Here is a 23,318-nt window from a genome sequence, read left to right on the forward strand (position 1 = left end):
ACAAAAAGCTCCCAAAATAATGCTCCAATAACCATGCCACTTCTCCCAAACCTTTAGTAGCTTTCTGTTGCCTCTAAGATCAAATATAAACTCTGTTTACTATTGAGTCCTTCACAATCTGATTTTTTTTAGGTAATTGGAGTAAAATGACTTGCCCAGGGTCACACAGCTAGCACATTCCTAAGACTGGATTTTAACTCAGGTCCTCCTGACTCTAAGGCCTGTGCTCTATCTACTGCACCACCTTATTGCCTCCACAGTCTGATTTTGGGCTATCTTTCTTGATGTATTTCTCTTTCCCCTCTTCATGGATTCTACATTCAAGCCAAATTTACTTAATCTTGCTTAAACTTGGCATTATAGTTCTTACCTCCACCCTTTTGTTTAGTATATCCCCGCATTCTTTGACTGCGTTTGCTTTGCATCTTCATTGCTAAGAATTCCCAATTTTCTTCTTGGCTCTGCTCTTATGCCACCTCCTATAGGAATCCTTTCTAGAACATGTTTTCTAGTAGAAAGAGTGCTGAGTTTGGAATCAGAGAATATGGGTTCGAATCATGGCATGGCCTCTTATGACTTTGTGACCTTGTGCTTCAGGTTCCCATACGTAAAGTATAAAGGTTGAGATGAGATGACTTCCAAGATTCCTTCTAATCTGTGGCCCCCAAGTTGTTCTCTCCTCCCCTTACGATGGTTATATGTAATTCTCCCTTCACATGCTGTATTTGGCCAAGAGAACATAAGCTCCTTGTGGGCAGGGACTATTTTTTTAAAATATTGTCTTCATCACTCTAATGCCCATGGGGTTGGACTAGAAGCCTCTGTATAATCCTCAGTGGTATCGAGTTCTACAAAGAAATGAGCCTTCTGGTTTAATCTGGGAGAGGGTATGTCTGTAAAAATACAAGCCTTTATTGCATATCTGGGGGTGGGGGCTTCCACGGACATTTCCCTGAGTGAGGGGAAGTTATTGTGGTAGACTCTTGGCTGCGTGTTGCTAATACAGAGCCTTCTTAACTGATGAGGAGACTGGCCCTGGTGCTTGATGCAAGGAACCTTGGGCAGGGGGGGAAGAGGGCATTTGGGCAGCCTTCCACCTGGGAAATGGGGCTGCTAGCACCCAAGCATCCTTCTTTGTTGGAGTTAGATTTTGTTCTAGGATCACGTTTTGGGCTCAATCAGAGGGACATAAGATCCAGAACTGGAATAGAGCCAAGAGCTCATCTCTTCCAACCCCTTCATGTTATAGTTAAGCAGACTGAGGTCTATGAAGTAAAATGTCTCGCCCATAGCTTCACAGGCAGGAATTGTTGGGTCAAGTGTTCTGGGTTCAGACATAGGCCTCTTTCCACTACGTGGTGCTGCCCCTAATTAACTGGGGTCAAGGCTTTGATTTGTGGCCCCACCTGGGACTTCAGTGTTGGGGGAAAGGTTTAGTTTCTGGCCAGAGTTAGGATTCAGTCCTCGCTCAGTGGGAGTGACTAGGACATGGAAGTTGACTGTCCTGGATAGGAATAAGGTCCCTTATCTGAGGAGCTGTTCAGTCCGAGGCTGAATGAGCCCTTGTCAGGGAGACATTTGATCTCATTAACTCTACCCTCCCCACTGAGCAATCCAGCCCAGGAAGGAGAGCATAGCTTCCCAAGGAGAAGACCCGGCTCCTCCTCTCAGATTGATGTCCAATCCCGGAGCTCCAGTTGGAACTAAGAGGGATAAAGGAGGGGGAGAAAAACAGCTTAGCAGGTGACTCAGGTCAATGGTTTCTTCCTTTTATTTCTTCTCTCTCTCTCCCTCCCTTCCTTCCTCTTTCCCCCTCCCTCCCTCCTTCTCTCTTTATTTCTTGCAGAAAAGTGAAGTCAATAAAAAAAAAGGGTGGAACAAAAGGCCAGGCAGGGATTTAGAAATAAAACTCTGGGAGAACAGAGGCCAAGTGATTGAGAGACATGTCTCTATATGTTTTAACAGCTGGTTCACTGCCTCTGACGATGACAGCCCTTAACTCTCAGACCTAGTCAGGCTGGTGGCATTGGGGCCTTCCTTTCCCCATAGTTTCTCTGCGCTTCTGGCCATTTCTAGCTTAGGTTAATAAGGCCTCAGCATTGCTCCTTCTTCCCATCTTGATGACCTTTGCCTCTGGGTTTGGTTTTTTTTTGGGGGGAAGGGGGAGCTCAGTTTGTTAATGTGAGGGAGGAAATCCCATAATCAGATGAAAAGCTTTAGGAATCTTAATGGGGGGAGGGGGGAACTGAGAATCCTCCATTAAGGGAGCCTTTGACCTCAGAGTAATTCTAAGATCTCTGCCCTGTCTGGGGAGGAGGGGCTTGATGGGGGGGGTTCCTGCCTCAAGGGTCCCCTAGTGTAAGAAGGAAAACACATACGCAATATTTGGGTCCAAAGGATTAAAAAATCCCTTCCATCTGGATTAAATTGGAACTAACTCTCCTCACTCCAAGCCATCTTCCACTGCAACATCAAATTGACCATATCATCCCAGTGGCTCCCTATCACCTCCAGGTTCCGGTATCTAATCCTCTGTTTGACTTTTAAAGTCCTTAATGAGCCCTTCCTAACTTTCCATTATTGTGGCACCTTATTCTGCAGTCCAGAGACACTGGCCTAGTGGCTGTTCCTGGACTATCCCCCATGCCTGGAATCCTCTCCTCTCCCCCCTCATCTTCTCCTCCTGGCTCCCCTGGCTTCTGTCAAGCCTCAGCTAAGGTCCTACCTTTTACAAGAAGGCTTTCCTGGGCCCCCTTAATTTTTGCCTCTGTCGATCATCTCCCATGACTTTATCCCATTTATTGCTTATTTGTATGCAGTTGTTGGCATGTTGTTTAACCAGTTAGACCGTGAGTTCCTTGAGAGCAAGGAATTTGTCTCTTCCATGCTTAGCACGGTGCATAACCTTTAGTAGGTACTTAATAAGTGCTGGTTAAATGATTGACTAACAGGAGAAACATGGATTAATGGTGTAGGGTTCCCCCCAGATTCCTTCAAGTTAACAAACCATCTCTCTCTCTCTCTCTCTCTCTCTCTCTCTCTCTCTCTCTCTCTCTCTCTCTCTCTCTCTCTCACACACACACACACACACACACACACACACACACTTTCAGCTACTCTTTGCTTCAACCTTTAAATGTTTTTTATGGCTCACCCATCTCAGATTTAAGCTAACCCTCATCTTTAGAGGGATTTTCTTTAAAACCACAGAGCAAGCTCATAACTTTCTCCAGACAGTTGTTCTTGCAAAGAATTGGATCCCAAGTAGGTTCCATAAATTTACCCAACCTAAGCCATCCCCTTCTCTGTCCCTCCCATCCCACCCTATGCCTACCCCCAAATACTCTCAGGCTTGAAGAGATAGAGCCACAGCTGCTCATCTCTTTAATATTCATTTAAATCCTATGGCCCCATTTCCTCCAAGAAGTCTTCACTGATGGTCCCCGTCCACGGAGGATCTGTCAGTCCTCTTGCTTAGAACATTTTTAGTTACCTGTTCATTGACAATAATAATGAGCACTTCCACAACTGAACTCTGACCTCCCATAGGGCAGAAACAGGGTCTTGGACCTTCTGAGCATTGACAGTGTGGAACACTATAAAGGTTACTGGCACTGGAGTGAAAAGACCCAGGTCACCTCCTTAAAACAAGTCTCTTCTCTCTGGGCCTCAATTGCCTTCCCAATAAAATGAAGGGGTTGAACTAGATGACCCCAAAGGTGCCTTCCAGTTCTAAATAGGATGATCCTATAATCTCCTGCACCCCTAGATGAAAAGAATACTCTTCACAAAGCAGTTGTTCAGAGGCCATGTTGGTGATGAGACCTGCGAACAGGCCTATTTCCTATTTATCTTTGTGCCCTCAGGGCTGAGTGAAACAGAAGAGGTTTTCATAAGTGTGGAATTTAATAAGGGCAACACAGCTTTCCCTTCTTCCTCTTTCCTGTGTTCACCTTGGTCCCCTCCTAGAAATGAATGGATTCATGAAAGTTGCATTAATTAAGTGCTTACTGTGTATTACATTCTAGAATACTTCTCCTTTGTTGACCCTAACTTTGCTCTGGAGTTCATCTATTCCCAGAACCTTCTGCATGCATTGAAAGCTAGATGGTCCCATTTGTAAGACTACTTAGCCAAGTCATTTCTTCTGGCTCCAAAAAGGAATCCAGAGGAAGGAGACTGTATGACCATCCATTCCACATCCTTTGCTCAACAGTTGTAGAAACTAAATAACATAGTCCCTTCCCTCAAGGAGATCAAATTTGACTTGGGGAGTTGTTTGTTCTTTGTTCTCAAAGAGGACCACACCTTTGGGAAGTAATGTCATGACTTGCAGTGAACTGGATTTAAGTGAGGGAGGGCTGTGCAAAGTCAGCAGCCTCACTGTGTCCTCTAGAGCCATCTGGATCCAGTGACTGGAGTTGGCCCCTGATTTTTTTTTGGCAGGGCAATGAGGGTGAAGTGACTTGCCCAGGGTGATACAGCTAGTAAGTGTCAAGTGTCTGAGGCTGGATTTGAACTCCGGTCCTCCTGACTCCATGGCCAATGCTCTAAGTCAAACATAGTTATCATTTTGTTGTTGTTCAGTCATTTTTCATTCAAATCTGACTCTTCATAACCCCATTTGGTGTTTTATTGGCAAGGATACTAGAGTAGTTTTCCATTGCCTTTTCTAGCTCAGAAACGGAGGCAAACAGGGTTAAGTGACTTTTCCACACTCACAGAACTAGTAAGTATCTGAGGATGGAGTTGAATCCAGGTCTTCCTGACTCAAGGCCTGGCACCCTATCCACCAGGCCACCCAGCTACCCCATAATTATCATGTATGTGTATGAAATATATATACATGTATATATATATTTTTATGTATATATGCATAAATTTGTGAATGCATGATTATTTATACACATACATGTGTATATACACAGACATGCATATACATGTGTGTAATACACATACGTGTGTGTGTGTAATTTAAAGAGGAGAGAAAGCTTGTTAATATCTTGGGGGATCAGGAAAGTTTTGGGGCATGTGGTAGCACATCAGCTGAGCCTTGAAAAAAGCTGGAGATTCTGAGAGATGGAGATGAGAAGAGAGTACATTGAAAGCTGGGGGAAGGCCCTGTACAAAAGCATGGAAACTAGAGGTGCAATGTTGATTTCAGGGAGCAAATAGATGACTTCCTCTGGAATGCAGAATGGACAAGGGGAAGGAGTAATAGGAAATAAAGCCAGGAAAGTAGGCGGGAGATAGAGGGTGGAAGGTTATTAGTGTCAGATGAGTTTGTGTTTTATCTTAAAGGCAATAGGGCCCCTAAATAGGGAGTTGGCTTATGCTTTTGGAAGTTATATTGGCCTCTATGTGGAGGACGGATTGGAGGGGGGAAAGGCTTTAAGAAGAGTGAAGAATTACAGGGAAAGGTGATGAGGGCCTAAAGTCCTCTGTTTGGCATTCAGAGCCCTTAGTAATCTGCTCTTCCCCCTTACTTAACAGTATTCTTACTCCTTACTCCCTGCTGTGTCCCCTGCAATCCAATGACACCGGCCTCCAATGACACCGGCCTCCACTAACACTTCTCTCTTTGCTCTCCCTCACCCACTCCTGGATTCTCAGGCTTCCTTCAAGTCCCTGCTAAAATCCCACCTCCTACAGGAAGCCTTTCTCAATCTTCCTTGCTTCTAGGACTTTCCCTCCGCTAACTGTTTCAGATGCAGCCTGTTTGTTTCTTGTTTGTGCATAGTCATTTGCATGTTGCCTCCCTCATGAGACTGGCAGCAACTTGAGAGCAGGAAGTTTTGTCTTTTGCTTTCTTTATATCCCCAGTGCTTAGCTCAGTGCCTGACACATAGTAGGCACTTAACACATGTTTCTTGAGTGACTAGCTGCTTAAGTGGCCAAGCCCCAGTTCTGAAACAGACCTTCCAGAGACAAGTGTGGTGTTCTTTCAGTGCAGTATGCTGCCTTCTCTTTTCTGTTCAGATGTGCTTTTCTTCAAGACTGTTAATTGTCTCTAATCACCTGTAGGCCGTTTCAATTCCCTCATCCCCAGAGGGAGCAGGGCTTCTCAGCAAAGTCAGAGAATGATTCAGTTATCGCTGGGCTGAAGTGCCAACCAATGATGGAAAACCAAAGCAAATCATTTCTTGTGAGCAGAGGTAGGGAAGGAGGTTCTGGAGAGAAAGGCAGGGAATGGGGCTGCGATGGAGATCAAGGGCTGGAAATAAGCGCAGAGCTAGCTAACACTGAGTTACACCCAGTTTAATAGATCTTTGGGGCTGCTCCCAGCCGATGGCTGGGGGTGGGGGCTGGCACGCTGCCTTCTGGCCGGCCGCCCTGTCTAGATTGCAGAGAAAATGGAAAACCCGTTTAAAGCTCATTATTGAAAGTGTTAGTTTTAATTTTGTTTCAGTGGCATTCGGAGGCGGACGTCGGAGAGTGGGAGGGAAGGAACGGAAAGAGATGGAAAGAGATGGATGGTGACGCAGGGAAGAGAATGTCTGGGCTCCCAATTAAGACATATCTCTGAGCGGTAGGCCCCATCTGAGCACCCAGGAGGCTGCATGCAGGTCACCTTCTGAGAATGGTTGACAGTGGATCTGGGCCACATGATCAGAATGATATTGTCATACAGTGTCAGAGCAGAAAGGAAATTTCTACTCCAGAACTTACAATGGGAGAGCCAGAAGGGGACTTAACACATCAAACTTAAAATGATAATGACACCTGCCATTTGCATGGGCCTCTCTCAGGTTCACAAAGCACCTAACATGAATGATTTCATCAGAGCCTCACAGTGATCCTGGGCTGTAGGTATAGGTATCAGCACCCCCATTTTATAGATGAAGAAATTAAGACTCAGAAAAGTCAAGTGACTTGCCTAGGATCCCACAGCTAAGCACTGTCTGAGGCAGGATTCCAACCTACAAACACCTGACTCCAAGACCAGTACCGTGTGCACTCTGCCATGCCTTAGGTCCTACAATAATGGCTCTAGCAGGGATATCAGAAATCACCGAGCCAACTCTCTCATTTCACAGATGAGAAAGCTGAAGCCCAGGGAGGGTCACAGAGTAAAGCCAGTGGCAGAACCTGGACTTGAAATCTAGGCCTACTAAATGACAGGCCCTGCTTCTTTCTGCATCCTTTTGTTGTCTTGCAATGGCCCTGCCCACACTGTTAAAGTACTGAGGGGAATGTGAACTTTCTGAGGCATTCCAGGGGGCTCCCGAAGGAAAGCGTGAGTGCCCACCCTTACTGCCAACACTGAGCATTGGAAGAGGTGGCAGCAATTTGGGGGCACATTGTTTGGGTTACATGTCCCTGGCTTAGAAGTTTTCTTTTAAAGGCTGCAGAGTTTTATGGAAAGCTTACTGGGCCAGGAGACGGGTGTACAGGCACATTCTTGCTTAATACCATGGGCAAATCACTGAGCCTCGGTCTCCTTGTCTGTCAAATGGAGAATCATAATCCTTGCCTTAAGTATCAAACACGTTTTTACATTTGATCCCAACAACAGCCCTGTGAAGAATGGAGGGCAGAGATTTATATCCCCATTTGTCAGAGAAGAAAACTAAGGTTTGTGGTAGAGACATGAGTTGCTTGGGGTCAGAGAGCAAGTCATTAGCATTGGCAGTGGCAGGACAGAAGCCAGATATGTTGACTCTCATTCCAGGGTCCTTTCCCTCACACTGGGCTGTGTTTGAAGGCTGTCAGGAGCATTAAATAAGGGTGATCCTTTGAATGCATTGGCCTTGTAATGCACAGCTCACAGGGCTGTTGTAGTGGGGGGTGGGAGATGCCCCTTCCAGTCTCTGCCAATCTGAGCATTAGTTTCTCCACGTAGGACCTAGGACAGTATGGTGAGTATGTGTTTTAGATGAGGGGAATGGTGCTTGGGAAGAAACAGCAGGGTCCTGGGGGTGTGGATTTCAATGCATCTTGACAGTAAGTGAAAATAATGCAAATGAAATGCAAAACCGTATGCATATTAGCAACTATTCAAATTTGAATCACAGTTGTTGCTGGGGCAATTACCTTCCATGCTTAAGTTGGGAAAGGGGCCTTGAAGAATTTGCTGAGCATTTAATCTCCAGATCAGCTGGAGAGAAGCCCTTTCTCCATCTCCAGAAAGCCAACATTTAGGGGTTTGGAGGGGGAGAGGGGAATAGAGATTTCCAGGGCCCACAAGAGCCCAATACAAGGGTCAGTTTCATTGAAAGCAAACTTCATTTCCCTGGTATGCAAGGCCCACCATTACGGCCCCTTTACCTGTATTGCATTATTCATTTCACTGGATTTCAATTCAATGCAACAAACATTTATTAAGCTCTTATTTTGTGTAAACTCTTGTGCTTGATTCTGGGGATTAAAAGATGAAGTAAGGCACATTCCCTGCCTAAAAATCTAAGAAAGCAACAGCTATAACATAGAGCTAAATAAATAGAGTTTTAAGTCAAGTTGGAGAGGTGCAGAGGAGAGATTCATACAAGGTTGTCGTGAGAATCAAATGAAATAAAAATTGTGAAGTTCTTAGCACAATGCCTGCCACAGAGTAGACACTATATGTTAGCTATTATTATTACTTTGAGTGAAATCTGGCCTCAGACACTACTTATTAGCTGTGTGATCCTGGGCAAATTGCTTAACCCTATTTGCCTCAGTTTCCTCATCTGTCAAATGAGATGGAGAAAGAAATGGCGATCCACTGCAGGATCTTTGCCAAGAAAACCCCCAGTGGGTTCATGAAGAGTTGGACACAACTGAAATGACTGAACAGCACCAATTTTTATTAGTTAAGGAAAATCGCTTTGTCAGCTCTATGGAGAATGGATTACAGTGGGGAGAGTCCATCAAAAATGTTTAGGAGAAAAAAAAATGTTTAGGAGAAAGTTGATTAGAATGTGAATTAAGGTGGTAACTGTATGAGTAGAGAGAAGAGACCAGCTATGAGGGATGTTGTGGAAGTAGAAAGAATGTGATTTGAAAGCTTACTAGATAATATGGAATGAGGTAGAACAAGGATAAGACCAGACCTAACAGATTAAGTGAATGTTGGTTCTTTCAACAGAAATAGGGAAGTTTGGAAGAGAGGTCAGTGTTGGGGGGAAAAACAATGAGTTCAGTTATAGACATGTTGAATTTGAGATGCCTTTGGGATTTCTGATTTGAAATGTCCAGTAGGCAACAGGTAATACAGTACTCTGTGCAGAGGAGAGACTGGGATGAAATTTATCAATCTGGAAGTCATCTCCAGAGAGATGCTGACAAGTTTATGAGATCAACAAGAGATAATATAAAGAGAAAAGAGGCCAGGCAGATCCTTGGAGAAGGGGTGAGATGTGGATGATCAGCTAGCAGAAGAGACTTGGGAGTGATAAACAGATAGGAGGAGAACAGAAGAAAGTAGTATTAAGAAAACCCAATTAGGAATGTGTTTCCATGAGGAGAGGGGTAGTTGATCGAGTCCATTCTAGCAGAGAAGTCAGATTTAAGGTAACTTTGACATGGCTATTGAACTCCCTTAGTGTAAGGGGCAACAGGAGAGGAGAGAAAGACTGAGGTAGGTACTGATTTCCTTTAGAAAGGAAAAGTGACCTGCTAGCCTGCTGACTAAAAGTGAGAGTACCTTTCACTAAGATCACCAGATCTATTTCCCTTGTTCTGTTGATTAGCTTACTTTCTTCCATCCTGCACATGCTCAACTGTGTTTTAAATACATTTAATTTAATCACAGGACTAAATGAAGCTTTGAAGTGTGCTAACTAGATGTGTCTAATGTGCCTACCACTAGCCTGATACAGTCATACCTGATAACCAAGAATCAAGTTTGATTCCTAGGATTTTTCTGCTAAGTAGAAAGAACCATGTTTTCAGACCTAGGAGATATAAACATTGTCGTGGGAAAGGGGGATTGGACTTACTCAGTAGGTCTTCATTGGCCAGTGTAGGAAAGTTAAAGGAAAGTTGATGATGAAAATTTTCTAGTAATAATAGGTGACTCATAATATAACAGGCTAGTTAGGGCAGAAGCATGAGGTTGGAGTGGGTAATGAGCTCCCTATCCCTGGAAGTATTCAAGTAGAGGTTCTATTGAACACATGTTTCATGGATATTATAGAAGGGACTCATGCCTAATGTTGACTTTAAACCAGGTAGTCTCTTATGTGGCTTCCAACTCAATAATTCTGATTTTCTGAGATAGTCAAATATCTTCATTTTACATTTTGGGAGCCCTGGGCTTAAAGTTAGGAGAAGCCTGGCTTTGGCACTTTTTAGCTATTTGACCCAGAGTGAGTGATTGGGCCATCTATAAAATGATGATAATGATTCTAGCTCTCTTTTCCTTGCAGGATTATTGTCAGGCAAGTGCTTTGTTAACCTTAAAAGCACTAGAGGGGCAGCTAGGTGGCACAGTGATAGAGCACCGGCCCTGGAGTCAGGAGTACCTGAGTTCAAATCCGGCCTCAGACACTTAACACTTACTAGCTGTGTGACCCTGGGCAAGTCACTTAACTCCAATTGCCTCACTAAAAACAAAAAAAGCACTAGAGAAATAGTTTACACGTGGGAAACTGAAGCCCAAAAGGATAGGAACCTTCCAGTGGCGCTTTGGGTACTAGAACCTGGATATTGTCTGTGTCTACCCTCTTAATATTCTGTTGACTCTGGGGTTGGAACTGGAGCCCAAGTCATATGAGGATTCTTTGAAGGAATGGGGTATATTTATCCTAGAGAATTCTTCTCTGGTATTGGGGCATGATAGCTATCATCATATGAAGGAACGGGTTTGTCCTTTGGGAAGAACTACAACTGGGAGATTATTAAAATGAAGCCAATTTTGGTCTGAGATAAGGAAGAACATCTATCATTCAAAGCTATGATTGAAGGTTCTACTGTGGGAAATTGGGACTTCCTCATCATTAGATGTATTCTGGAAGATTTTGGACTGACTTTCTTGTCAGCAATGATATAGAAGAGATTTTAGCCCTGGGTTGGGTGGTTGGTCTTCAGATTAGATGACCTCAAAGTTCTTCCCCATTTTGAGAAGCAGTGGCCATTCTTTAAGAGGGCATCAGATCTAGAGGTCTTTGTCTCACCCACCTGAGTGGGATGCCAGAGTCCAGTCCTCTTGTTAGTGGTATAGTGACCTTCATTCCCTGAGTAAATAGTTATTGAGCACTGAATCTGGGCCAGTTTCCACAGAGGCTGTCAAATAGCATACCACAGCTGGATGTATGCCATATCCCCACTAGACTCTTAAGAGCACAGTAAGGACTCTCACATCCCTTGTCCTGAACATACTTCTTTTTGTGCAACCAAGGACTATATTAGCTTTGGATGTTGACATGCCACCCTCCTTCCTTAAACTGATTGAGCTCATAGTCCACTAAAACTCTCAGATGTATTTCATATAAATTTGTCCAGCCAGGCTTCACTCTTCTTCTAATTATGCAATTGATTTTTTGAGTCAAATTTATTTTAATGAGTGACCGAATAAGCCCCTTAACATCTTCATATGCCTTCTGAGTACGCTATGGACTATAAGGCCTCTTGTCAAAACAAAACAAAACAAAACAAAACAAAAAAATAAGTTCTATTGATGACTTTTTTAAAAGCCTCACAGTCAGTCATTTACAAATATATTTCCCAATTGCCACCCAGTAAGCCCCTCTTCCCCCACCTTGTAGCAACAAAACAATTAAGTAAAACCAACTAACAGACATTAGTTTCCCTGAAAGCTCAGGTTAAGTGCCACCTCCTATGGGATGCCTTTTCTGATTCATCCTAATTGCTAGTGCCTCCCTTTAAAAATTAATTTTTATTTATTTTGTATAAGTTTCAGAAAAGGTGTCTATCTACATTGGTAGGAATTTCCTCATTTGGAAGTTCTCCATAGCAGGGAAGTCAATGGCCTTGTCCCCATATGTGCACGTTTTATCTTCTCTGATAGAATGTAAGCTTCTTGAGGGAAGGGCCTATTTCATTGTTCCAGCTTTGTATCCCCGATGCCTAGCACATAGTAGGTGATTAATGTATGCTTATTGGCTTATTGATTAAATCTACTCCACATGAGTGACAGCCTTTCAATGACCATAAGGCAACGTTCTTACCTTCTTTTGAATCCTTTCCCTTCCACATCCAAACATCCCCCAGTCATTCAACAAGTATATTGTTTGGCCTTCTTTCCAGTACCATATTGGTTGCCTTCCAGAATATATTCCAGCTTGGTAATAATGTCTTTCCTGAAATATGGCGCCCAAAACTGAACACAGTACTACAGCTGTAGTCTAAAGCAAAGGATATCTAACATCCTTATCTGGCACTTTACAAATATTATCTCCTTTAAGTGATAATTAGAAAATTAATTTAGATCTGGAAGTGATGCTGGAAACCATCTCATTCAACTACCCCCTCCCTCATTTTATAGATGAGGACACCCAAATTATAAAGAGGATAACCAGATTTTCCACACGAGGCCTCATTCTAGCCTCATGTTGCTTCCATGGTGTCTTTCCATTTTATCAGTGAGGAAATGGGCTGTCAGAAGGGACTTCACATGGCTATTAAATAGTAATAATCCACAGCAACTCTTAACACTTAACAACAAAAACAACAAATGATTTCTGTGACACTTTAAGGTGTACGAAAGGACTCTTCACAAGCAGCCAGGACATTCAAGTCATCCCTTCCAGCCCTATTTCCAAATTCTCTCTATCCTCCATTCCTGGAATGCTCTTCCTCTTCATCTACACCTCCTGGTTTCCCTGACTTCCTTCAAGTTCCAGATAAAATCCCACCTTCCAGAGTAAAGCTTTCTTGACTTCTCTTAATTCTGGTGCTTTCACTCACTCTATTGATTATTTCCTGTTTGTCTTATATATAACTTGCTTGTACACATTTGTTTGCATGTGTCTCCCCCATTAAATTGTTAGTATCTTGAGGTTAGGGACTATCTTTTACCTCTTTTACTGTCTTCAGTGCTTAGCACAATGCCCAGGACATAATAGGTGGTTAATAAATTTTTATTTACTGACTATACCAACATAGCTTAACTGTGAGGCAGAGCACCTCTTGGTAGGGAGTTTGGTGCCTAGAGGCTGAGAGAGTCACATAGTGGTCTTTAAAGTGTGGTTTGGGGTCTCTGAGACCCTTTGAGGGGATGTCTCTGAGGTCAAAACTATTCTCATAATACTGAGATGTTTTAATTTTGAATAAGGTAAATATAAGACATGCAAGAGCCAGCTGCTACTGGTACAGTGGATTGTTGAATTTTCAGTGTGAGCTTTTCAGGCACAGGGAATCAGGGATCAGTACAAAGGAGGCTTGATTTATTGTTTTGCTGATTATTTAGACTTTCAGAGAGTGATAGAGCAAATGTTAACAATTCAGATTCAACTTAAAACTAGTACATTTTTTTTCCTCTGAAGAGCCAATTGTTAAATATTTACCCTCAAACCACTGGATATAACCCAGTTTAAACAACAACAACAACAAAAAGCTCAATAAAAGAATGTTAAAGGGATCCCGAGAACAACAAATTTGAGAGCCGTTGTCCTAGGCTAAGAAACTGAGAAGGGAGATGGATGGCAAAGTTCTATGACCTCCAAAGCTCTGAAGTGGGTGTGGTTTGAATGTTAATTAGGGTGTCATCAGAATGACCAGGGCCTCCAAGTTCCTTTTTCCTGTGGGGGGAGGGGCAGAGTTGGCCTAGGAGAATTGAAAGAAAGCAGATTCTGGAGGAGGCAGTTCACTTGGGACACTGCCCCTAGGCTCAGTATATGTTCAGCAGCCTGAGACCTGAGACGTTGAAGAAGCCAAGAAAGTGGTTAGGAACAGAGTGGAGAGATCCTAAAGAGACTTCCTAAATCCACTGGGCAGAATACACAGTTGTAACTGAGAAGAGCCCTTTTTGCAATACACCACAATTTGGGGACCACTCCTACTGTTCCAGGCAGGTCTTTGTAATTGACCCCCATCCTTACCAATCCTAGAGATCTCAGAGAGGTAGGGGAGTGGAAAGGGGGGTCAGGGGAGAGAGAAAAGTTGGGGAGAGGCAGGTGGGAAGAATTTTGGTTTTGTATGAAGTAAATTTGAAGGAAGGAGGGAGGAAGTAAAAGATGAGGGAGGAAGAGAAAAAGTTAGAAGAAGATTGAAGGAAGGAAGGAGGAAGGAAAGGAGGGAGGGAAGAAGAGAGGGCAAAAGAAGGAAAGGAGAGAAGGAAGGAGGAATTTGGGAAGGAAAAGGGATAGAAACTTCTAGAGAAATGGACCAAGAGCATATTGAAAATATGAAAAATAATCAGATATAGAGATGGAGTCAGAGACAGAAACTGAAGCAGATACAAAGATAAATGGAGAAACAGAGATTTATACACGGGTTAGAACTTGGAGAGACAGAATCATAAAGATTGACTGGGACACAGACACAATACAAAAAAACTGACACCAAAACTAATATTTAGACAAAGGGGGACAGAATGATGAGGACATAGACTATTTCTAGAGGGGGAAGAGATTTGGGTGGGTCTCAGGGCTAGGGCAAAGTGGTAACTATGTCTCCTCCTCTGGTACAGGAGCCATGATGACACTGAAAGCAGTTGAAGCATAAGACACTTTTGTCAGTGCCAGAAGTGGGCATTGGACACTGAACTGCGTATCAGAAGTTAGAGAAAGAGGGCCAGGCATTGACCCCACATCTTACTAAAGGAATGGTTAACATCTTCTGGAAAAACAGGAAGAGGTCAAACTGTTTCCATGATTCTCTGATTCCAAACTTTACTTCTCCTTCCCAATTGGTTTATCAGTTGCCATCATCATCACTCTACCCATTACCATATTCATCTTCATTAGCATCATTATCAGTATCATCTGTATCACAAACATCACTTCCATCATTACTGTCACCGTCATCTCTGCTACTAGACTCACCGTCCCCATCAAAATTTTCTTTACCTCCAACACATTCACCAGTATCGCCATCTTTACCTGTACAATCCTTCATACCACCATTGACATCCTTACCCCCATCACCAAGTCTATCATCCCCATCTCCAGGCCCATCATCCCTTTCACCTCCACCAGTCTCAACTTTACTTCCATCATCTCCATCACCCTTATCCCACTTTTTGTCCCCACCATCCCCATCTTCATATCTATCAACCCCATCACCATCTTCGTTTCCATTAACTTCATCACTATCACCCTCTTTACCCCCACTGTCCCCATCTTCACCCCCATTAACCTTATCACTATCCCCATCTTTACCTCCTTTACCCCCCTCACCTTCACCCTTTTCACCCCCACCATCCCCATCTTCACCTCCACCAACTCCATCACCAATTTCACTTCCATTAACCCCATCACCATCCTCATTTCCATCAACCTCCCCACCATTATCCTCTTCACCTTCACCATTTCCATCTTCACCTTCACCATCCCCATCTTTACCCCCATCATCCCCATCTACACCCCCATCATCACCACCTTTATCCCTATGTCCATCTTCCTCCCTAGCATCACCCTCTTTACTCCCATCATCTCCATCATCTCCATTTCCTCCGCCACCATCAACATCTTTAAAAATACCATCCCTATCCCAAACTTCACAGACATCACAAGCATCACCATCCTCCTCCTCCTCTTTATCATTAGCATCACCACCACCATCAACATCACTGTCTTTTCCCCTACCATGCCCATCATCAGATTCACAGATGTTATTGCCTTCTTTTTCATCATTAACAGTATCACATGTACCATCATTTCAGTCTTTCTTCTCACCATCAACACCTCCACGGTCAGAATTATCTTCAACACCATCACCCCCCCCACAGCCGTCATCACCACAATCAGCATTATTATCTCCAATAGCACCATCACCATCCTCATCCAAGACATGACCATTGCCATCGACATCATCCCCAACATAGACATCATCTCCATCAACACAGACACCACCTTTCCTGCCGTGACCACTGACACAGACACTGAAGCTGTCCTCAACTTCACCATCACCATCAAAGACACGTAGAAGTCGCGTGGTACTTATTCTGTCATCCCCAGGTTTGAAGACTAATAGGAACCAAGCTATGGAACCAATTGGCCAAGGGCAACAGGTTTATCAGAAATGAAATGGACTCTTTTTCTTCTCTACCTCCCCTCAGTATGAGGTTTATCTCAGCCTCACTGCAGGGAGTAAGGTGGAAAGCAGGACAGTCACAGTGTATTTTCCTGAGAGAAACGGAAGCAGGAAGGGGCCGCCCAACTTAATGACTGCTGAAGAGGAAGGACACAGTTGGTCTAAGCCTACCTTCTCCCTCCAATGACATGTTAAACTAAACCTGATTTATACCTGTAGAAGAATGCTTCCTTTAGGTGGCCCCTGACAGGCAAACATGTAGGTGTCTGGAGCTTCTGCCTGCCTTTGAAAAGCTCTTTGATCTGATTGGAGTCTTTGCATCCTAGCTTACCACTGCAGTAAGAAGATTGATGTTGCAGATTACAGCAGGTCTGCCAGATTTGATCGGCTTGGAGACACAATGTCACAACAAATCCAGAACAATTACAACAATTCTAAAGTGGGGATGAGACAAGCACAGCCTAAGTCTGACTTGAGATAATGTTGAGGCTGAGTCCTCAGGTGAGGAGAAAGAGACTTTTGGGCCCTTGGCTATTCTCAGAAACATTCAGCATGTGTGTCAACAAATGGCTTGAAAGATATCAATCCAATGTAACTGTATCCCCTGTCAAGAACTCCCAACCAGGCCCTGTCCAATAAGCATAAATGAGAACTGGCCCTATAATTTGGACTTCAAATTATTAATGCTAGAAGGTCTTCATTCCAGACAAGGACCTATTTCTCCTCCCTAATCTACCAGGTCTTTGCCTACTATGCTATCTCCATCATACAATCAACCTTTATGTCCATTTTACCTCCTAAGCTGCCTCACCTGGAGTTATACTTCAAGGCCCAGCTCATGTGCCATCTCTTCCAGGACCTTGCTCATGATGACTTCAAACTATACTGATTTGCTTCCTGCCCAGAGTTCTTTAGCTCTTATATTTTCTACCACAAGATTCATTGGATTCTATATTAGGTTCTCTCTTATTCTCTGATTTTTTTTATATGTGTGGATTTTTTGTTCCCAGCCAAAGTGTAAAACATTATGCTTGGGTTCCAAAAGTTGACTTCACAAATATAATGTGGGAGAGTCATAGTACTTTATTTTTTAAAAAAATCTGGTGGTTTTAGTGGGCTGTAAGCTCAACATGAGTCAAAGGGATCATGACAGCCTGAAGTCCCCCCAAACAAACCAAAACCTAAATGTGAATCCTAATTCCATCACAGTTTGCTTTAAGATAAGCATAGCTTCTAGAAACAAGGAAATGATAGTCCAGTAATTTACTGTCCTGGTCAAGCTAGATATAAAGCATTCATTTCTGAGCACTCCAGTTTAAGAATATAGATATAGATAGATATCAACAGATTTCCATATATACCCATAGAAAGACATATCTATATGTCTATCTCTATATATCTGTGTCCATATATATGAATGATACATCGATATCTCTATATCTATCTATCTGAAAGAAAGAAGACGGAGAAAAAAGAAATGAAGGTATATGTGGTATGTATGTATGAATGTATATGTGTGTATGTGTGTATATGTATACACACACATACACACACAGTGAAGTAATTTGCACAAGGGCACACAGCTAGACCAATTACAGAAATTCTGTATGTATGTGTGTATGTATGTGTGTGTGTGTGTGTGTATATATATATATATATATGTATATATATATATACACATACATATATATACATACACACATCTCCATATCTCCAGCTATCCAAATATATATGGATATATGCCTATCCTTGTATGTATGTATGTATATATCCATATATATGTGTGTGTGTGTGTGTGTGTGTGTGTGTGTGTGTGTAAGAAATGGAGAGTTTCCAAAGGAAGGGCAACTAGACTAGTGAAGGGCCTTGAGTCCACAGTACATGGAGATGTTTAGCCTGGAGGTGAGATAACTCATACATAATAACTGTCAAGTAATTTAAAAGTTTTGATGTAGAAGAGGGAATAGATTTGTTCTGGTTGATCCCAAAGGGTAGAATCAAGAGTAATGAGTGGAAGTTCAAAGAGATAAATTTAAGTTGAATGCCAGGAGTGGGAGTGGCTTCACCCTTGTCAAAGTATTTTGAGCAGAGGCTGAATGACCACTTAATTGGTTATGCTGTAGTGGGGATTTATTTGCTGAGTATGAGGTAGAGAAATGTCAGCCAAGGTACCTTATAACTAAAATTCTTTTATTTTCTCTGATTCTGTAATTCTATAATAAAATTCTGGGAAGATGGGGATCAGGGTTACTCCTTAGGGTATAATGTAATGTACAAGTCTTTGAACAGATGGATCTCAAACTGTCATCATAGTCTCAGCCCTTTCTACAGTCCTTAATCAAGACCTAACCCTGATCAGACTGAGTAAATTTCTGACTCTAGTCACAGATAATCCCTACATCCTGATCAGAGACTGGACCCTGGTCCTAGTCTTTAACTGATTCATAACAGGATTAAGTTGCCATCGATGTGGAAGATATATGGGGAAAGAGAGTGTAGGTAAGTAAATGGAGCCCACCTAAGCACCTACATAGGGACAGATATATGTATGTATGTGTGTATGTGTGTATGTGTGTATGTGTGTATGTGTGTATGTGTGCATATGGACAGTGGATAGAGCACCACATCTTTATTCAAGAAGATCTGAGCTCAGACAATTAGCTGTGTGACCCTGGGAAAGTCACTTAACCTTGTTTGCTTCAGTTTCCTCATCTGTCAAGTGAGCTGGAGAAGGAAATGACAAACCACTCCAATATCTTTACCAAGAAAACCCTCGATGGTGTCATCATGAGTCAGACACACCTGAAATGACTGAACAACAACAAACTTCTATAGCCACAGCTGAGGCCTTCAGTGTGATCTCTTCCCTCAGTTTGAACAGTACATGCATGACATACATTTCACAACAAACCTACATCTCTAGTCCTTGTTCATCTGCATTTCCCAGCAATTCACTTGACCTTTGTGTGCCTTCATTTCAGCTACATGAAAGGAAGGTGCAGGTACAGGAGGGCCAATGTGTAGCTCCCTTTGTCATCAGACATGTGGATAAAAGGACCTTCTGTCCCTCTGAACACAGATTGAGTGGAGGAATTAACTGATTAAAAAGAAGTTGCTGAGAACTCATAAAACCCAACATGTTGAGATGATGGGGAACTTGGAACATAAAACGTCATGGTGCAAAGAGACCTCAGAATGTAGAACATGGAATATCAGGACTGGAAGAAGAGGAGGAAGTGGCCTGCCCAGGTTCATACAATTAATGGTGGAGCTAGCTGTGATTGTTCTGGAAGCATCTGAGAGAAGACTGACAGATGTAGAGATCCTGGGGGCCAGGTTTTTCCTGTCCAGACTGTCCCTCTCTTCCCTGGCCTGCCTACAATCTGCTTTTCATTACTGCCACTGCTTTCTTACCCAGAGAAGTGATTTCTCTATTTTTTTTTAATGCCAAGCTAAATAAATAAATTAAAATCGCCTATTGTGTCATTAACTGGAACAGTTGTCTCTGTAGGTGGATGGCTGCCAAGTTCCTAATTATAAGAAGAAACTGTGATGTAGAAAATTGGGGCTTGTTCCCCCATTCTTTCAAATGGAGAATGCATGTTCAGACACATGCATGAATCACAAAATTCAGAAAGATATTAGAGATATATAAATTCATATAAAATATGTGATACAAATATTCATACAAAAATTCATACACATGCATATATGCACACACAGACACATCTCTGCACAATTGTATGCTTAATTATACATGCTCACACATAAAATGTCCTTGGACTTATGTGCGTTATAGATTTGCACATTTGTACAACCCACATATATGGCTCATGTACACACACACCTTCAGGAGTGTACACACTCCTGAATCCATGGACTCACACCTGTGTGTGTACGTGTGTAGTTGCACATATATGTACTCACAGACTCAAGTCTAAAAATCCTTACCCCCATCCATCAGGGATCATCAGAGGAAAGATACTCTGCAGTGCAGGGAAAAGAAGAGAGAGGAGACAGAATATTCTCTGAGAGCTTTTGATGAGTTCTAGTTTTAGAAGCAATCAGAGAAATAATTGCATGACTTAACATTTACTAAGTTAAGATATACCCTCCCCCATCTCCCCATCTCTCTCTCTCTCTCTCTCTCTCTCTCTCTCTCTCTCTCTCTCTCTCTCTCTCTGTTTCTCTCTCTCAGTGCCCACGCCCAGATATGTAGACTGTTCTTTCCTGGACAGGATTCCTATGGGAAGCTGTTTCCCTGGAGATGATCAATGACACTTAGATCTTCCAGTTCTCCCAGTCCTCACTATCCCTGTACTGCCCCGTTCTCTAAGATATCCTCTAGTTCCCATACAGATAACTTGGGTGTCTGTAATGTTAGATCAAATAATGTCAAGACTGGAGGAGCCTCTAAAACAGAATAACAGCTAGGGGCCCTTTAGAACACAGAATTTAGAAGTGAGTGACATGTTAACATAAGGAAGGGCCAAATAACTAAAAGAGATTAAAACCCAGCAAGCTTAAGACGAAGCCATTCTGGGAGGGAATGCTTCTGGGAAAGAAACCAGCAATAGTCCTCCAATGGAAACTACCTAGCAGCATCCTACATAGGCCAAACTGGGAGACTTTTTGGAGATAATGTTTTTGGAAAACATAGCTGAATATATCAAAAGCTTACCTTTGGGGCAGCTAGGTGGCGCAGTGGATAGAGCACCGGCCCTGGAGTCAGGAGTACCTGAGTTCAAATCCGGCCTCAGACACTTAACACTTACTAGCTGTGTGACCCTGAGCAAGTCACTTAACCCCAATTGCCTCACTTTAAAAAAAAAAAAAAGCTTACCTTTTATTCATAGGCAGGAAGCATGGTATAGGGGAAAACGTTATGTCCTGGGAATCAGGGAATATAAGGTTCATTCCAGTTCTTTCTATAACCTTGGACAAATCACCTCTCTCAGTTTCCTCATCTAGAAAATAATGATTATTGTCTTGGCCTGTCAACCCTATCCCTTAACCCCCCTACCTCCCTCCCCCTCAGGCCTGGAAGGCACCATATAAGGAGATTTACATTTTCTCAACTATGAATTCAGTATAGATCTTAGTATTATATTAATGGAGGCAGGCACAGAGATAATTCAGGAAAAAAACAAACAATAATAGCAAATTTCAAATGAGAATATTTGTAAAGCTTGTAGCACAGTTCCTGGCACATAGTAGGTAGGCACTATATAAATGCTGCTGCTGGTGATTATATGAGGAAACTGAGGCCCAGGAATATTTAATGATTTACTCAAGAACACACAGACAGTAAAGCATCAGAGAGGGGCAGCTAGGTGGCGCAATGGATAGAGCACTGGCCCTGGAGTCAGGAGGACCTGAGTTCAAATCCGGCCTCAGACACTTAACACATACTAGCTGTGTGACCCTGGGCAAGTCACTTAACCCCAATTGTCTCACAAAAAAAAAAAAAGTAAAGCATCAGAGGAAGAACTTGAACCCAGGTCTTCAAACCCCAGATCCAATGTTCTTTCCATTACCCCACAGCTAAATTTTCTCTTTCTTACTATCCTGAGAGCCAATGCTGTCCAACATGCTGTCTGCTTATCTGTCATCTGTGGACTTTGTTTCTATTCCTGATAAGATTCTCTCTGCTCCTGAAAAATAGGTTAAAGGTAACTTATTTGTAAGACTTTCTCCAGGGGTGAAGCCTATGGACCCGTTCTCAGAATAATGTTTTTAAATGTATAAAATAGAACACATAGTATTACAAAGGAAGCCATATATGTTGAAATATAGTGATAAAATATTTTTAAATGTTCATAGACTTCTATGTTAAGAACTCCTGATCTAACTTACTAGCTGTGTGACCCTGGGCAAGTCACTTAACCCCACTTGCCTCACTAAAAAAAATTAAAAAAAAAAAAAAAAGAACTCCTGATCTGGTCCAGCCCCCTTGTTTTATGTGTGAAGAGACTGTAGCCCAAGGGATTTCCTCAAGGTTACAGTATGAATTAGAGCCAGAATCAGAACCAGAACCTAGGCCTGCTAATGCCCAGACCAGGGGGCCTTCCTTCACACCAAGCGGACTTCTCTTTGGTTTTATAAATATCTCTTGGGGGGGGGCACTTTGTGCCCTCATGCAGAAATTGACACCTGTTGTGCTGCTGAACTTATTTCCTAAATACTCATTTGCTATTCTGCAGTCATAAGCTTGGTAGAACAACGATAACGATGCGTCATTTCTGCAGGCTACACACTCAATCTCACTCAAGCTTACCCCTGTAAGGTCAGTATCACAGATATTATCACTACTCCATAGATGGAAAAAACTGAGGCCTAGAAAGGTGAAATAATTTTTCTAAGGTCACAGTATCCTGATTCTCCAGTCTAGCACCACATCTGCCCTTTCAATTTTGTTTCCTCCTTTTTGGGCAATGGATAATGCCCCTTAATTTTTTTTCTTCATAAAACCCTGGTTAAGCAATTACTTCCATATAATGTTCTGCTAAATAGTCAGTAAGAGAATTTATATGTGCCAGGTATTTTCTAGGCTCTGAGGATACAAAGGCCAAAATGGAAAAGTCTCTGCCTTCAAGAGCTTATATTCTAACTAGGTAAGCAACATGAACATAATTAAGTATATGATAGATACATAGGGAGGGAGGGAGGGAGAGAGGGAGGGGGAGGGGGAAAGGGAGGGGTAAAGAGAGAGAGAGGGAGGAAAGAAGAGAAAGAAAGAAAAAGAAAGAAAAGAAAAGAAAGGAAGAAAGAAAGAAAGGAGTCAGGGAAAAAGGATTTATTAAGTGCTTACTATGTGCCAGAGACTGTGCTAAGCATTGGAGATAAATATAAGGCAAATATAAGCAAGCAAGATAGTACCTGCCCTCAAGGACCTTATATTCTAATGGGAGAAAACATACAAAGTAACCTTAAAGGGGAAAGGCACTAGTGGCCTGGCAGAAGGAGGGGAGGGGACAGCCTCCTGCACAAGGTGGCCCTTGAGCTAAATCTTAAAGCGAAGTCAGGGGTTCTAAGAAGTGGAGGTGAAGAGGGAGAGTATTCTAAGCATGGGAGATTGTGGATGGGTAATTTATAAAATTCACAGAGGGGAGAAATATGTAAGCAGACTGGAAAGGTAGGAAGGGGCCAGCTTGTGAAGTCCTTCAGATGTCAAATCTAGT

General features: G+C 42.6%; 1 protein-coding gene across 1 annotated transcript in view; it reads left to right on the forward strand.

The window, feature by feature from the left end:
* The first annotated feature begins 18,018 nt into the window (after nt 1-18,018).
* TSNARE1 (t-SNARE domain containing 1) overlaps nt 18,019-23,318 on the forward strand; it is a 35,252-nt gene continuing 29,952 nt past the window's right edge. The window contains exon 1 of the mRNA XM_043991441.1: nt 18,019-18,039. Within this exon, the coding sequence (XP_043847376.1) occupies nt 18,019-18,039 (21 nt within the window). The remainder of the gene's footprint in view (nt 18,040-23,318) is intronic.

The sequence above is a fragment of the Dromiciops gliroides genome, chromosome 1, assembly GCF_019393635.1.
Source record: "Dromiciops gliroides isolate mDroGli1 chromosome 1, mDroGli1.pri, whole genome shotgun sequence".
In the NCBI taxonomy this organism is placed as follows: Eukaryota; Metazoa; Chordata; class Mammalia; order Microbiotheria; family Microbiotheriidae; genus Dromiciops; species Dromiciops gliroides.